This window comes from Corylus avellana, chromosome 3 (genome assembly GCF_965113065.1).
Source record: "Corylus avellana chromosome 3, dhCorAvel1.hap1.2, whole genome shotgun sequence".
In the NCBI taxonomy this organism is placed as follows: domain Eukaryota; kingdom Viridiplantae; phylum Streptophyta; class Magnoliopsida; order Fagales; family Betulaceae; genus Corylus; species Corylus avellana.
The window spans coordinates 1,271,024-1,286,801 of NC_142492.1; the positions used below are offsets into that span (position 1 = coordinate 1,271,024).

A 15,778-nucleotide genomic window follows, 5' to 3' on the forward strand; every position below is an offset into this window, starting at 1 on the left:
TAAATGCTTTTGCATTTAAACTGCTACAAAAATCTCCCACATAGCTAATTCTCTAGAAAATCAGCTTCTCTGTTTATCTGCTTCTTGGGAAAAATACATTACATAACTTGACCATAAAGTCGCAGCTCATTCGATCACATGCTTGACTTGGTGATGGCTTTCATACCAAATGACACAAACTTCAAATAAAACTCACTCTGACTTGTAAGAAAAGAAATTTCAAAAACTTATATACACATAATTAAAATTATACATAAACCATATAAAACACTTAAAATTGTAACAGTCTCAATTCATTTAATATCATGCATATTGTTGAACTTCGCTTTAAGCTTTTAAACTATCGATAATTTTAACATACTCCAATGTTCATGATAGGCTCACATTCTGATAATAGATTGAAATGATTTTTTAGATTTAAAAATGACAGTGAGAGAGAGGAAGGAGAAAATATTTAAAAAACTGAATTTTTGCTACAGTGATTATTATTATTATTATTATTATTTGTCTTTTAAGAAGTAAAAAGAATAGTCATATTAACTAAATATAGCTCATATGAGAATTTAACTAGATGCTCTAATAATGAACAAAGGTTGCCAAACGTCTCTCGTGCTCCCTAGATTTCGACACCCTCTTGGTTATTTCAGCTATTAATAGTGCAGCATCCTACTTGGATTTGAACTTTTCTCGGATCGTTGGATGTATTCCTTAGCAACTTAAATGCCTTTGCATTTGAACTAATACGAAGATTTCTCGCAGTGCTAATACTGTAAAAAATCAACTTGTATCTTGATCTGCTGCCATTAAAATTTTTGGTGGCATTTTTGTTACTTATTATTTGTTAATTTATTGTTCGTATCAAGAGTGATAAACATCATCCCGTATATTTTTCTTGTTTGTCCCCTTTCCCCGGTTTCCATTGAAGTCTATCTTAATTTGCTAAGACTCCCAAAAAGGATTTTTAGCAAAACACAAAGTTTAATCGTCAGTTTCTCTGTCTACAAGTGCACACCTTTCTTGGAAAGATACTACCTTTTGTGTTGACGATTTGCGGTCCATTCATTGGATGCATCTCCGAGCTGGGAGTCTTGGTCACCACGTTATCCGACGCCCAAGCAAAGCCACATTTGACTCCCTCATCTCGCAACTCGCATGCTCTCATTTTGGACTATGCCCACCGACTCTTGGCGTATATAAAGGATAAGCGAATAATCCCAACACCCCAGTCTTGCACACCCATCTAAACAAAAACTCCAGGAAAAATGGAGTTTCTTGCATCCTTAAAGCATAGTATGTCAATATTGTTTCCTCGCTACTACTCCTCCCCCATGTACTCAGCCAAAGGTATTGATTTTCTCCTCAAACCCGTTTTCCTACGTGGGGTTTCTTGTTCATTTCACCTGGTTTTGTTATTTGTCTTGTTTCTCTCATGGGTGTGCAAGCAATTCAAGGTGGGCGGCGGTGAAGGTCCAAAGGGAAGGTTTAAAAACACCAGGGGTTTGTACTATAGGCAGGCTCTAATTTGTTGTTTTGGTGTTTCTGTGTTTAGTCTTGTCTTATGTTTATTGAATTACTTTTATTGGTATAGAAATGGTTGGTCTGATGAAGGGCTAGTGATCCTTTTGGATTTGGCGCTTAGAACACTCGCTTGGGGTGCACTTTGTGTTTCTTTCCGTACCCAACTGTTTAATTCGGGTGAACCAAAGTACCCGTTTTTACTGAGAGTTTGGTGGGGTTTCTACCTCTTCATTTCTTCTTATTGTCTTGTTATAGACATTGTTCTCTATAGAAAACATGTTAATGTATCCACTCAGTATTTTGTTTCGGATATCGTCTCTGTTGTCACTGGCTTGTTCTTCTGTTATGTGGGGTTTTTCGGTAAGAATGAGGGTACTGAAGATACCCTTCTTGAAGAACCTCTTTTGAATGGTGATTCAACTGCAAGTAATGAAGCAGAGTCAAATAAGTCAAACGGGGGTGAAACTGTAACCCCATATTCAAATGCTGGATTTTTTAGCATTCTTACTTTCTCCTGGATGGGTCCTCTAATTGCTGCTGGCAATAAGAAGACAATAGACCTTGGGGATGTTCCTCAACTTGACCCCCGTGATAGCGTGGTTGGGAGCTTTCCAACCTTTAGAGATAAGCTTGAGGTTGAGTGTGGTACAATAAACAGAATGACCACGCTCAAGCTGGTGAAGGCATTAATCTCTTCGGTATGGAAAGAGATTCTTTTGACAGCCCTTCTCGTGGTTATTTACGCATTGGCTTCCTATGTTGGACCATATCTTATTGACACTTTTGTTCAGTACCTCAATGGCCGGCGGGAGTTTAAGAATGAGGGCTATATTCTGGTTTCAGTGTTTTTTGCTGCAAAACTTGTGGAATGCCTCGCGCAGAGGCACTGGTTCTTTAGGGTGCAACAGGCCGGAATTAAGGTCCGATCAGTATTGATCGCAATGATCTACAATAAAGGTCTAACCCTTTCATGCCAGTCAAAGCAGGGCCAAAGTAGTGGGGAGATCATCAATTTCATGAGTGTTGATGCTGAGAGGATAGGTGACTTTGCTTGGTATATTCATGATCCCTGGATGGTCCTTGTGCAAGTTGCTATTGCATTGTTAATTTTGTATAAAAATCTTGGGCTTGCTTCGATTGCAACTCTTATTGCAACTATAATTGTTATGTTGGCAAATGTTCCTTTGGGAAAATTACAAGAGAAGTTTCAGGACAAGATAATGGAGTCAAAAGACAGAAGAATGAAGGCAACATCTGAGATTTTAAGGAACATGAGAATTCTCAAGCTTCAAGGTTGGGAGATGAAGTTTCTATCTAAGATTAACGAGCTTAGGAAGACCGAAGAAGGGTGGTTGAAAAAGTATGTTTACACTTCTGCAATGACATCATTTGTCTTTTGGGGTGCTCCCACGTTTGTGTCTGTGGTCACTTTTGGTGCCTGTATGGTAATGGGGATCCCACTTGAATCAGGGAAGATCTTATCTGCACTTGCAACATTTAGGATTCTTCAGGAGCCCATCTATACTCTTCCAGACACAATCTCAATGATAGTTCAAACTAAGGTGTCTCTTGATCGAATTGCATCGTTCCTTCGTCATGATGACTTGCAATCTGATGTTGTAGAGAAGCTTCCAAGAGGTAGTTCTGATACAGCAATAGAGATTATTGATGGGAATTTTTCTTGGGAATTATCTTCCCCTAATCCAACATTGAAAGATATAAATCTCAAAGTGCAAAATGGCTTGAGGGTGGCTGTTTGTGGGACTGTTGGTTCAGGAAAGTCAAGTTTGCTTTCCTGTTTACTGGGAGAAGTGCCCAAGATATCTGGGACCATTAAATTGTGTGGGACTAAGGCCTATGTTGCACAGTCACCATGGATACAAAGTGGCAAGATAGAAGAGAACATATTGTTTGGTAAGGAGATGGATCGAGAAAAGTATGAGAGCATCCTTGAAGCATGTTCCTTGAAGAAGGACCTTGAAATTCTCTCATTTGGGGATCAGACAGTCATAGGTGAGAGAGGAATCAATTTGAGTGGTGGGCAGAAGCAAAGAATCCAAATAGCACGTGCTCTATATCAAGATGCTGATATTTATCTATTTGATGATCCTTTTAGCGCTGTGGATGCTCATACAGGATCCCACCTCTTTAAGGTAATTTATTTCCCTATTCTAGTAACATTATATAAGTATAGAATATTTTTCTTTTTCTTTTCCTTTTTTGTCTCAAGTATATTATGTACCTTGTTGTAGTTTGTAGTTTGCATGAACGGTTTAGACACAAAAGGTGGAGGCACGTTAGTCTGTACTTGTTATGTAGCCTACCACACATCTTATTACATCGGGTTAGAAAAATCACTATGACTAAAATACCCCCAACCATAATGACTCACAACCCCTAGTAACTCTTGTAACATACCTAAAGTTGTTGATGAACATATTCAACGATGAGTTAAGTTGAGGTACTTGAAAATCCTTGCAATTCCATTGCAGTTTGTTCTATTTTCTTTTCTGTGGTTGCTGCGTAGCTGGTTTTGAAATATATTTACTTCTATATGGCAGGAATGTTTGCTGGGCCTTTTGAGAGCAAAAACAGTGGTTTATGTTACTCATCAAGTAGAGTTCTTACCTGCTGCTGATCTTATCTTGGTAAGCCATTTGTATTTACATTCTTTCCAGCCTTTTTTTTTTCTTTTTTGGTGAATTCAACTTATGGAGATTGTTCCCCTCTTTTGCATCTATGAACTGAACCTATAATTTTTGTTAGGTCATGAAAGATGGAAGGATTACTCAAGCTGGAAAGTATAGTGATATCCTTAATTCAGGAACTGATTTTATGGAACTTGTGGGAGCGCATAAAAAGGCTTTGTCAGCTCTTGATTCTGCAGAAGCAGGGTCAGCTTCTAAAAGTACAAGTATGAGCATGGAAGATGGGAGTATGGCCAGTGCGAATGGGGTTGTGCAAAAACAAGAAAATAAAGATGTTCAAGATGGTAAAGTAGATGACATAGTGGAGTCAAAAGGACAGATTATCCAAGAAGAAGAGAGAGAGAAAGGAAAAGTTAGTTTTTCAGTCTACTGGAAATATATCACGATGGCATACGGAGGAGCTCTTGTGCCATTTATATTGCTGGCACAGGTTCTCTTTCAGCTCCTTCAGATTGGAAGCAATTATTGGATGGCCTGGGCAAGTCCTGTCTCGCTGGACGTGAAACCTGCAGTTGGTAGCTCTTTGCTGATAATTGTGTATGTCGCTTTGGCCATAGGCAGTTCTTTTTGCATCCTTGTGAGGTCCTCACTTCTTGCAACAGCTGGGTACAGGACAGCCACACTACTCTTCAATAAAATGCACTTTTGCATTTTCCGAGCTCCCATGTCATTTTTTGATTCCACTCCAACTGGACGAATCCTAAATAGAGTAAGTGGAAAAATGTGTATGATGATCCTTTATTGGGTTTTGAAGAATGGTTTAGTTTGCAATTTTTGTATTACTCGCTTCGTTAGATTAAGCAATTCCTCTCTCTCACACACTCACACTCATGCGCATGCACACACGCAAAAACACTTCCTTTCTAATAAATGTGATGGGTACAAAATTTGTTGCTAAACTAGCTGTATGTTTCCTTTCAGGCTTCTACGGACCAAAGTGCTGTGGATTTGAACATTCCAAGTCAAGTTGGGGCAGTTGCCTCCTCGATGATTCAGCTCCTTGGAATTATTGCAGTGATGTCTCAGGTTGCATGGCAGGTTTTCATCATTTTTATCCCAGTAATTGGAACCTGTATCTGGTATCAGGTATATCAGCTGACTTCTTCAGAATGTTGTCTTTCATATTATGCTGAAACATGGCTTAATCAGAAGACATCTCAAATGACATAAATGATATCACGATATGTTCAGTTTACTTCATTCTTTTACGTTTTATGATGTCCACATGCTACAAGCTCTCATAGATAAAATGTCAAACCTGTTTGCAGAGTTTTGCTGCCTTATTAATATAAAAATCCCACCAAGTTGCTAAATGATATAGTTTATTTTGCCATTGCCTTTTTGCCTCAGAAATCTCTGGGTTAGAACTATGTAAAGAGCTGCTAATGATAAGCATCCATCAAACCTAACTCTGATTATTACAGTCTTCTATTATCATTTTCTCACGTGGAGGAAGGTGTTCTCATTAATTTGTAATTCTGCAGCAATATTACATACCTTCAGCACGAGAACTAGCAAGACTAGTTGGGGTGTGCAAAGCTCCAGTGATACAACATTTTGCTGAAACAATTTCAGGCGCAACAACTATCCGGAGCTTTGATGAAGGGTCAAGATTTAGTGGCACAAATATGAAACTGACAGATGCGTATTGTCGGCCAAAGTTCCACATTGCTGGTGCAATGGAATGGTTATGCTTTCGCTTGGATATGTTATCTTCAATCACATTTGCCGTCTCGTTACTTTTCGTGATCTCTCTTCCAAAGGGAGTCATTGATCCAGGTAAATATTTCCCATGAAAGATGCTATACTTACCAAATTTTCTCTACAGAAGTTGGTTCACAAGTGATGTGTCACAATTCCATGAAATCTATTATTTTAAAAAATGTATCACCATCTCATGGGATGGTGACGCGTCACTTGAGAACCAACTTTTGAAGAGAAATTTGGTAAATGTGGCATTTCTCATTTCTCATCTAGTGTCATGCAAACAATTTTTCTTACTTGATTTAAATTGTTTAATGAACATGATTTATATCTTTCTAATTTCCTTTGTTTTCTGATTTCCTTTTTCTCTGAAGGGATTGCGGGCTTAGCTGTGACGTATGGTCTTAATCTAAACATGATACAAACTTGGGTTATTTGGAATATTTGCCAATTGGAGAACAAAATTATATCAGTAGAGAGAATATTTCAATACACTTGTATCTCAAGTGAGCCACCTCTGGTGATAGAAGATAATCAGCCCCATTCTTCTTGGCCATCACATGGACAAGTTGATATTTGTGATCTGCAGGTACTTTCAGTTCTTAGTTGTTAACTACTGCCAAAAATGTGCAATGTTCTATATGGGGTTGTTGATGACTGATTTTTATGCAATGTAGGTTCGCTATGCCCCACATATGCCACTTGTATTGCGAGGTCTCACATGCACTTTCCCTGGAGGAATGAAAACTGGCATTGTAGGGAGAACCGGCAGTGGTAAATCAACTCTTATACAAGCACTTTTCCGAATTGTTGAACCTGCTGCTGGTCAAATAATGATAGATGGCATTAACATCTCCTTGATTGGACTGCATGATTTGCGGTCTAGACTAAGTATTATCCCTCAGGATCCAACCATGTTTGAGGGAACTGTACGAAGCAACCTGGATCCACTTGAAGAGTATACAGATGAACAAATTTGGGAGGTGGGTCGGTGTTTTTTCTTTGCTAGAATTTCCTCATAAATCAAACAAGGACTGGTTTTAGGATTTGTAGTCAAATGGTGGCACCTACTTATTTTATTTATTTTTTTATTGTCTTACTTTTCCCCCTCTAATTGATTAGGCTCTGGATAAGTGTCAACTTGGAGATGAAGTTAGAAAGAAAGAAGGAAAACTTGATTCTACAGGTTTGTCTTTTGAACTTCTCTAGTGTAGAGGTTATGTAGAATATCTAAAAATCTTGTAGAAATTTATTGCTTATATTTGTATGGGTGCTGCAGTTAGTGAGAATGGAGAGAATTGGAGTGTGGGTCAGAGGCAGCTGGTCTGCCTTGGCCGTGTGCTACTCAAGAAAAGTAAGGTATTGGTGCTTGATGAAGCTACTGCATCCGTTGATACGGCTACGGATAATCTGATTCAGCAAACTCTGAGGCAACATTTTTCCAACTGTACGGTCATCACCATTGCACATCGGATAACTTCGGTTCTTGATAGTGATATGGTTCTACTTCTAAATAATGGTTAGTATGACAATCTGATTTCATCTTAATCCGACAGTTTTTGCTCAGACAAGTATTTTCTTGCTTAGAATGATTTCATCATAATCCTTTAGTTTACCAGATTTCTTTCATTTCTTGTTGCAGGGCTTATCGAGGAATTTGATTCTCCAATCAGATTGCTAGAAAACAAGTCCTCATCTTTTGCTCAACTTGTGGCAGAGTATACTGTGAGGTCAAATTCCAGTGTTGAAAACTGAAGCAGATGACAATGACGAAAATTCAGTGGCTTTTTATGATCTTGTTTGAACAATGCTGAAACATAATTATTGGGATTTTGGTACCCAGTTAGTGTTTGCTCTGTGTTTTAGGCATACGTTTTGATAAATAATAGATATTGATAATAGCAACTTTTTGGCATATATATGTAATCTGGACTTGAAAAGTGGTATCACAATTTTCTCTTCGTTTGCATGAATGTCTCATGTTTTAACAGTATGCTGTCGAATGTCGGGGTTTAAACAATTATGTGGAAAAGCTGTGGTCGTCTGTGAACATGGCAACATCGATGAGCCATTCTCAGTGCAAGCTCTTCCATGTCAAAACTCACTGAGCCAGTTCTTCCAACTTGGGAAACCCAGAACCCAATTAACTTGAATTTTCCCCTAGTGGTTATGATTCCCAACTTTTTAAAGCCTTCTTTGTCTGCTTCCATTTGCTAGAGAGTGGCAAGAATGGTACATGAGAGGAGCCACAGACAAAAGCGTGAGATATTGACAACCGCCACGCGTACAATCTCATAAATTTAATCATGTGCACGACAATTTGAAAGATGCTAAAAAAGACTTTTGTGTTGTCGCTTTGCGTCCATCCACTGCTGCATCTCCAAGCTCGGAGTCTTGGTCACCACGTTACCCTACGCCCAAGCAAAGCCACTTTTGACTCTCTCATCTCGCATGCGCTCATTTTTGACTATAGCCCATATGCCCACAAATTATGTCGCTTATATAATTCTTTCTGTTCAATGTAAAATCCGCCACCCAAGTCTTGCATACTCTCCATTACAGTATTGAATCCATATCAGTACTGTAACATTCTTGCATCCTCAAAGCACGGTATGTCAGTCTTGTTTTCTCGCTACTACTCCTCTCCCATGCACTCAGCCAAAGGTACTGATTTTCTCCTCAAACCCGTTTTCCTGCGTGGGGTTTCTGGTTCATTACACCTGGTTTTGTTATTTGTCTTGTTTATCTCATGGGTGTGCAAGAAATTCAATGTGGGTCGTGGTGAAGGTCCAAAGGGAAGGTTTGAAAACACCAGGGGTTTGTACCATAAACAGAGTACTCTGTTTTGTTGTTTATGTGTTTCTCTGTTTAGTCTTGTCTTATGTTTATTGAATTACTTTTATTGGTATAGAAATGGTTGGTCTGATGAAGGGCTAGTGACTCTTTTGGATTTAGCGCTTAGGACACTCGCTTGGGGTGCACTTTGTCTCTACTTCCGTACCCAACTGTTTAATTCGGGTGAACCAAAGTACCCGTTTTTATTGAGAGTTTGGTGGGGTTTCTACCTCTTCATGTCTTCTTACTGTCTTGTTATAAACATTGTTCTCTATAGAAAACATGTTAATGTATACACTCAGTATTTTGTTTCGGATATCGTCTCTGTTGTCACTGGTTTGTTCTTCTCTTATGTGGGGTTTTTCGGTAAGAATGAGGGCACTGAAGATACCCTTCTCGAAGAACCTCTTTTGAATGGTGATTCAACTGCAAGCAATGAAGCAGAGTCAATTAAGTCAAACGGGGGTGAAACTGTAACCCCTTATTCAAATGCTGGATTTTTTAGCATTCTTACTTTCTCCTGGATGGGTCCTCTAATTGCTGTTGGCAATAAGAAGACATTAGACCTTGAGGATGTTCCTCAACTGGACCCCGGTGATAGTGTGGTAAGGAGCTTTCCAACCTTTAGAAATAAGCTTGCTGTTGAGTGTGGTACATTTAACAGAATGACCACACTGAAGCTGGTGAAGGCATTAATCTCCTCGGTATGGAAAGAGATTCTTTTGACAGCCCTTCTCGTGGTTATTTATGCATTGGCTTCATATGTTGGACCATATCTTATTGACACTTTTGTTCAATACCTCAACGGGCAGCAGGAGTTCAAGAATGAGGGCTATATTCTGGCTTCAGTGTTTTTCGCTGCAAAACTTGTGGAATGCCTCTCGCAGAGGCACTGGTTCTTTAGGGTGCAACAGGCCGGAATTAAGGTTCGATCAGTATTGATCGCAATGATCTACAATAAAGGTCTAACCCTTTCATGCCAGTCAAAGCAGGGCCACAGTATTGGGGAGATCATTAATTTCATGAGTGTTGATGCTGAGAGAATTGGTGAATTTGGTTGGTATATGCATGAGCCCTGGATGGTCCTTGTGCAAGTTGTTATTGCATTGTTAATTTTGTATAAAAATCTTGGGCTTGCTTCGATCGCAACTCTTATTGCAACTATAATTGTTATGTTGGCAAATGTTCCTTTGGGAAAATTACAAGAGAAGTTTCAAGACAAGATAATGGAGTCAAAAGACAGAAGGATGAAGGCAACATCTGAGATTTTAAGGAACATGAGGATTCTCAAGCTTCAAGGATGGGAGATTAAGTTTCTATCTAAGATTAAGGAGCTTAGGAAGACGGAGGAAGGATGGTTGAAGAAGTTTGTTTACACTTTTGCAATGTCCTCATTTGTCTTCTGGGGTGCTCCCACATTTGTATCTGTGGTCACTTTTGGTGCCTGTATACTAATGGGGATCCCACTTGAATCGGGGAAGATTTTATCTGCACTTGCAACGTTTAGGATTCTTCAGGAGCCCATCTATAATCTTCCCGACACAATCTCAATGATAGCTCAAACTAGAGTGTCTCTTGATCGGATTGCATCATTCCTTCATCTTGATGATTTGCAATCTGATGTTATAGAGAAGCTTCCAAGAGGTAGTTCTGATACAGCAATAGAAATTATTGAGGGAAATTTCTCTTGGGAATTATCTTCCCCTAATCCAACATTGAAAGATATAAATTTCAAATTGCAAAATGGCATGAGGATGGCTGTTTGTGGGACTGTTGGCTCAGGAAAGTCAAGTTTGCTTTCCTGTATACTGGGAGAAGTGCCCAAGATCTCTGGGACCATTAAGTTGTGCGGGACAAAGGCCTATGTTGCACAGTCACCATGGATACAAAGTGGCAAGATAGAAGAAAACATATTGTTTGGTAAGGAGATGGATAGAGAAAAGTATGACAGCATTCTTGAAGCATGTTCGTTGAAGAAGGACCTGGAAATTCTCTCATTTGGGGATCAGACAGTCATAGGTGAGAGAGGAATCAATTTGAGTGGTGGGCAGAAGCAAAGAATCCAAATTGCACGTGCTCTGTATCAAGATGCTGATATTTATCTATTAGATGATCCTTTTAGCGCTGTGGATGCTCATACAGGATCGCACCTCTTTAAGGTAATTTATTTCCCTATTCTAATGCCATTATATGAGCATGGCATGAGTTTTCTTTTCTTTTCTTTTATTTTTTCTAATATATTCTGTACATAAGGTTGTTCTTGAACATATTCAAAGAAGGGTTAAGTTGAGGGACTTTAAAATCTTTGCAATTCCATTGCACTTCGTTCTGTATTGATTTCTGTGGTTGTTGTGTAGCGGGTTTTGAACTGTATTTACTTCTATATGGCAGCAATGTTTGCTGGGCCTTTTGAGCTCAAAAACAGTGGTTTATGTTACTCATCAAGTAGAGTTCTTACCTGCTGCTGATCTTATCTTGGTAAGCCATTTGTATTTACTTTCTTTCCGGCCTTTTTTTTTTTTTTTTTTTTGTGATTCAACTTGTGGAGATTGTTCCCTCTTTTGTATTTGTGAACTGAACCTATAATTGTGGTTAGGTCATGAAAGATGGAAGGATTACTCAAGCTGGAAAGTACAGTGACATCCTTAATGCAGGAACTGATTTTATGGAACTTGTGGGAGCGCATAAGAAGGCTTTGTCAGCTCTTGATTCTGCAGAAGCAGGGTCAGGTTCTGAAAGTACAAGTATGAGCATGGAAGATGGGAGTATGGCCAGCGCTAATGGGGTTGTGAAAAAACAAGAAAATAAAGATTTTCAAGATGGTAAAGCAGATGACATAATGGGGTCAAAAGGACAGATTATCCAAGAAGAAGAGAGAGAGAAAGGAAAAGTTAGTTTTTCAGTCTACTGGAAATATATCACTATGGCATACGGAGGAGCTCTTGTGCCATTTATATTGCTGGCACAGGTTCTCTTCCAGCTCCTTCAGATTGGAAGCAATTATTGGATGGCCTGGGCAAGTCCTGTCTCGCAGGACACGAAACCTGCAGTTGGTAGCTCTATGCTGATAATTGTCTATGTCACATTGGCCATTGGGAGTTCTTTTTGTATCCTTGTGAGATCGACGCTTCTTGTAACAGCTGGGTACAGGACAGCCACTCTACTCTTCAATAAAATGCACTTTTGCATTTTTCGAGCTCCCATGTCATTTTTTGATTCCACTCCAAGTGGACGAATCCTAAATAGGGTAAGTGGAAAAATGTGTATAATGCTCCTTTTTTAGGTTCTTAAGAAGGGCGTAGTTTGCAATTTTTGTGTAACTCTCTTCTTTAGATAAGCAATTCCTCTCTCTCACACACACACTCATGCACATGCGCACACACAAACACATCCTTTCAGATGAACATAATGGGTACAAAAGCTTTTGCTAAATTAGCTGTGTGTTTCCTTGCAGGCTTCTATGGACCAAAGTAGAGTGGATTTGAACATTGCATCTCAAGTTGGGGCAGTTGCTTTCTCGATGATCCAGCTTCTTGGAATTATTGCGGTGATGTCTCAGGTGGCATGGCAGGTTTTCATCGTTTTTATTCCAGTAATTGGAACCTGTATCTGGTATCAGGTATATCATCTGACTTCTTCAGAATGTTGTCTTACATATTATGCTGAAACATTGCTTAATTAGATAACTTCTCAAATGACATAATTGATATCATCATATGTTCAGTATACTACATTTTTTTTTTTTTTACATTTTCTGATGTCTACAAGCTACAAACTCTCATAGATAAAATGTCAAATCAGTATGCAGAGTTTTGCCACCTTATCAATATAAAAATCCCACCAAATTGCTGAATAAATAAAGACTTGTCATCAAGGTGTTTTCTTAAGATAGATTTTTGCCAAGTTGCTGGATGATGTAGTGTATTTTGCAGTGCTTTTTTTGCTTCAGAAATTTCTGTGTTAGAACTATTTAAAGAGCTGCTAATGATAAGCATCCATCAAACCTGGCTCCCATTATTAGAGTCTATTATTATCATTTTCTCATGTGGAGGGAGGTGTTCTCACAAATTTGTAATTCTGCAGCAATATTACATACCTTCAGCACGAGAACTAGCAAGACTAGTTGGAGTGTGCAATGCTCCAGTGATACAACATTTTGCTGAAACAATTTCAGGCTCAACAACTATCCGGAGCTTTGATGAAGAGTCGAGATTCAGCGGCACAAATATGAAACTGACAGATGCGTATTGTCGGCCAAAGTTCCATATTGCTGGTGCAATGGAATGGTTATGCTTCCGCTTGGATATATTATCTTCAATCACATTTGCCTTCTCCTTACTTTTCTTGATCTCTCTTCCAAAAGGTGTCATTGATCCAGGTAAATATATCCCATCTAGTGTCATACCATCAATTTTTCTTGCTCTTGCTTTAAATTGTTAAACGGAGCATGATTTATATCTTTCTGAATGCCTTTTTTTTTCTTTCTGGTTTCCTTTCTCTCTGAAGGCATTGCGGGCTTAGCTGTGACGTATGGACTTAATCTAAACACGTTACAAATGTGGGTAATATGGAATATTTGCGAATTGGAGAACAAAATTATATCAGTAGAGAGAATATTTCAATACACTTGTATCCCGAGTGAGCCACCTCTTGTGATTGAAGAAAATCAGCCAGATTATTCCTGGCCATCGCATGGAGAAGTTGATATTCGTGATCTGCAGGTACTTTCAGTTCTTAGTTTTTAACTACTGCCAAAAAGACGCAATGTTCTATATGGGGTTGTTGATGACTGACTTTTATGCAATGTATAGTAATTAATGATAATGGATTCAATGCAGGTTCGTTATGCCCCACAGATGCCACTTGTATTGCGAGGTCTCACATGCACTTTTCCTGGAGGAATGAAAACTGGCATTGTAGGGAGAACAGGCAGTGGTAAATCAACTCTTATACAAGCACTTTTCAGAATTGTTGAACCTACTGCTGGTCAAATAATGATAGATGGCATTAACATCTCCTTGATTGGACTGCATGATTTGCGCTCTAGACTAAGCATTATTCCTCAAGATCCAACCATGTTTGAAGGGACTGTACGAAGCAACCTGGATCCACTTGAAGAGTATACAGATGAACAAATTTGGGAGGTGGGTTGGTTTCTTTCTATGGTTATTGGAAGGATTTTCTCTTTGCTTTATTTTCCTCATAAAATAAACATGCACTGGTTATAGGATTTAATTGGTGGCACCTGCTTATTTTATTTTATTTAGTTATTTTTTTAATTTTTCTCCTCTATTTGATTAGGCTCTGGATAAGTGTCAGCTTGTAGATGAAGTTAGGAAGAAAGAAGGAAAACTTGATTCTGCAGGTTTGTCTTTTCAGCTTCTCTAGTGTAGAGGGTTAAGTAGAATATCTCAAAATCTTGTGGAAATTTAGTGCTTATATTTATATGGGTGCTGCAGTTAGTGAGAATGGAGAGAATTGGAGTGTGGGTCAGAGGCAGCTGGTCTGCCTTGGCCGTGTGCTACTCAAAAAAAGTAAGGTATTGGTGCTTGATGAAGCTACTGCATCCGTTGATACGGCTACGGATAATCTGATTCAGCAAACACTGAGGCAACATTTTTCCAACTGTACAGTCATCGCCATTGCACATCGGATAACTTCGGTTCTTGATAGTGATATGGTTCTACTTCTAAATAATGGTTAGTATGACCATCTGATTTCATCTTAATCCTGTAGTTTCTGCTCCGACAGTATTTTCCAGCTTAGAATGATTTCATCATAATCCTTTAGTTTACCAGATTTCTTTCAATTCTTCTTGCAGGGCTTATAGAGGAATGTGATTCTCCAACAAGATTGCTAGAAAACAAGTCATCATCTTTTGCTCAACTTGTGGCAGAATATACTGTGGGGTCCAGTGCTGAAAGCTTAAGCAGATGACCTTAATTAGGCCCCATTCAATTGTCCCACGTTTGTCGACAATGACGAAAATCAGTGGCTTTTCGATCTTGTTTGAACCTTTTGTGAAACATAACTTCTAGGGTTTTGGTTTCTAGTTAGTTGTTGCTGTGTGTTCTAGGCATATTCTACCAACAGATGATGTGCCCTTGTTGTGTTTTGATAAATAAGTTGTAACTTTTATGCTTGAAATGAAGCCTATATGTGATCTCAGATCTGGACTTGATTAATGGCTTCTTATGCCTCTTCACCAGTATGCTGTGGAATGGTAGGTTATATGTAACAGTTGAGAAATTGAAAGGGTTGTGGTTAAAACAACTGTTGGATGCATTATTCAAATATGAATAGTATTTTCAATTTTTTTTGCAAATGTTTTAGCATTAAATTGGATATATAATGATAATATATACTCTTTTTCAATTGTGATAAATATTTTTAGCATTGTTAAAGGTAATTTTTCCAATGCTTAAAGGAGTTTTCACAAACTTGCATATAGAAGACAAATAGCCAAACCAATGTCTCAATTATCAGAGGAGGAAGAAGAAGAAGAAGAAGACACCAATGCAATTATTTCAGTAATATCTCCAAATCCTCAATTATTTCAAGATCCTTAGGAAGACTCATATGGAGATTTGGATCCTCAATTATGGCTATTTTAAGAAGACTATCACCGCCTACATTTTGAACGAATGAAACATTAGAGTCCAAAACCAATTGCCGACACTAATTATAAAGGCAATCTACTTTTGATTTTCACAACTTATGAAAAATCTTTGGAATCTCTAATGTCAAAATATAATTATGAAGTATTTGATGGATTATTTTACCAATTTTCCAGAGACTATAAAAAAGATCCTCCTCTTTAGTCAAACTAGCATACTCAAATTGTTTAAACCCTAGACTCTATTGTCTAAAAGAAAGATGCAATTGTCAAAAAAGTTAGTTCCACATTTCCATTACTTCTATTTATTTATTTATTCCCCTTAATTTACCGCTTAATTCGCAATTTCCCTCTCAATCTTTCAATTTGGTCAATGTGCCTACTAATCTTCCATTGA

General features: G+C 38.4%; 2 protein-coding genes across 2 annotated transcripts; both read left to right on the plus strand.

The window, feature by feature from the left end:
* Positions 1-962: 962 nt before the first annotated feature.
* LOC132176577 (ABC transporter C family member 3) lies at positions 963-7,882 on the plus strand. Its single transcript, XM_059588826.2, has 10 exons — positions 963-3,671; positions 4,080-4,166; positions 4,285-4,935; positions 5,148-5,312; positions 5,711-6,005; positions 6,305-6,519; positions 6,608-6,913; positions 7,053-7,116; positions 7,210-7,449; positions 7,573-7,882. Exons 1-10 carry the CDS (start codon positions 1,263-1,265, stop codon positions 7,683-7,685), a joined length of 4,545 nt encoding a protein of 1,514 aa, XP_059444809.2. The 5' UTR covers positions 963-1,262; the 3' UTR covers positions 7,686-7,882.
* Positions 7,883-8,524: 642 nt separating this feature from the next.
* LOC132176579 (ABC transporter C family member 3) lies at positions 8,525-15,033 on the plus strand. The gene is made up of 10 exons (XM_059588827.2): positions 8,525-10,924; positions 11,157-11,243; positions 11,362-12,012; positions 12,220-12,384; positions 12,849-13,143; positions 13,272-13,486; positions 13,604-13,909; positions 14,067-14,130; positions 14,225-14,464; positions 14,587-15,033. The coding sequence occupies exons 1-10, from the start codon at positions 8,543-8,545 to the stop codon at positions 14,700-14,702; spliced, it is 4,521 nt and encodes a 1,506-aa protein (XP_059444810.2). The 5' UTR covers positions 8,525-8,542; the 3' UTR covers positions 14,703-15,033.
* The last annotated feature ends 745 nt before the right edge of the window (positions 15,034-15,778 follow it).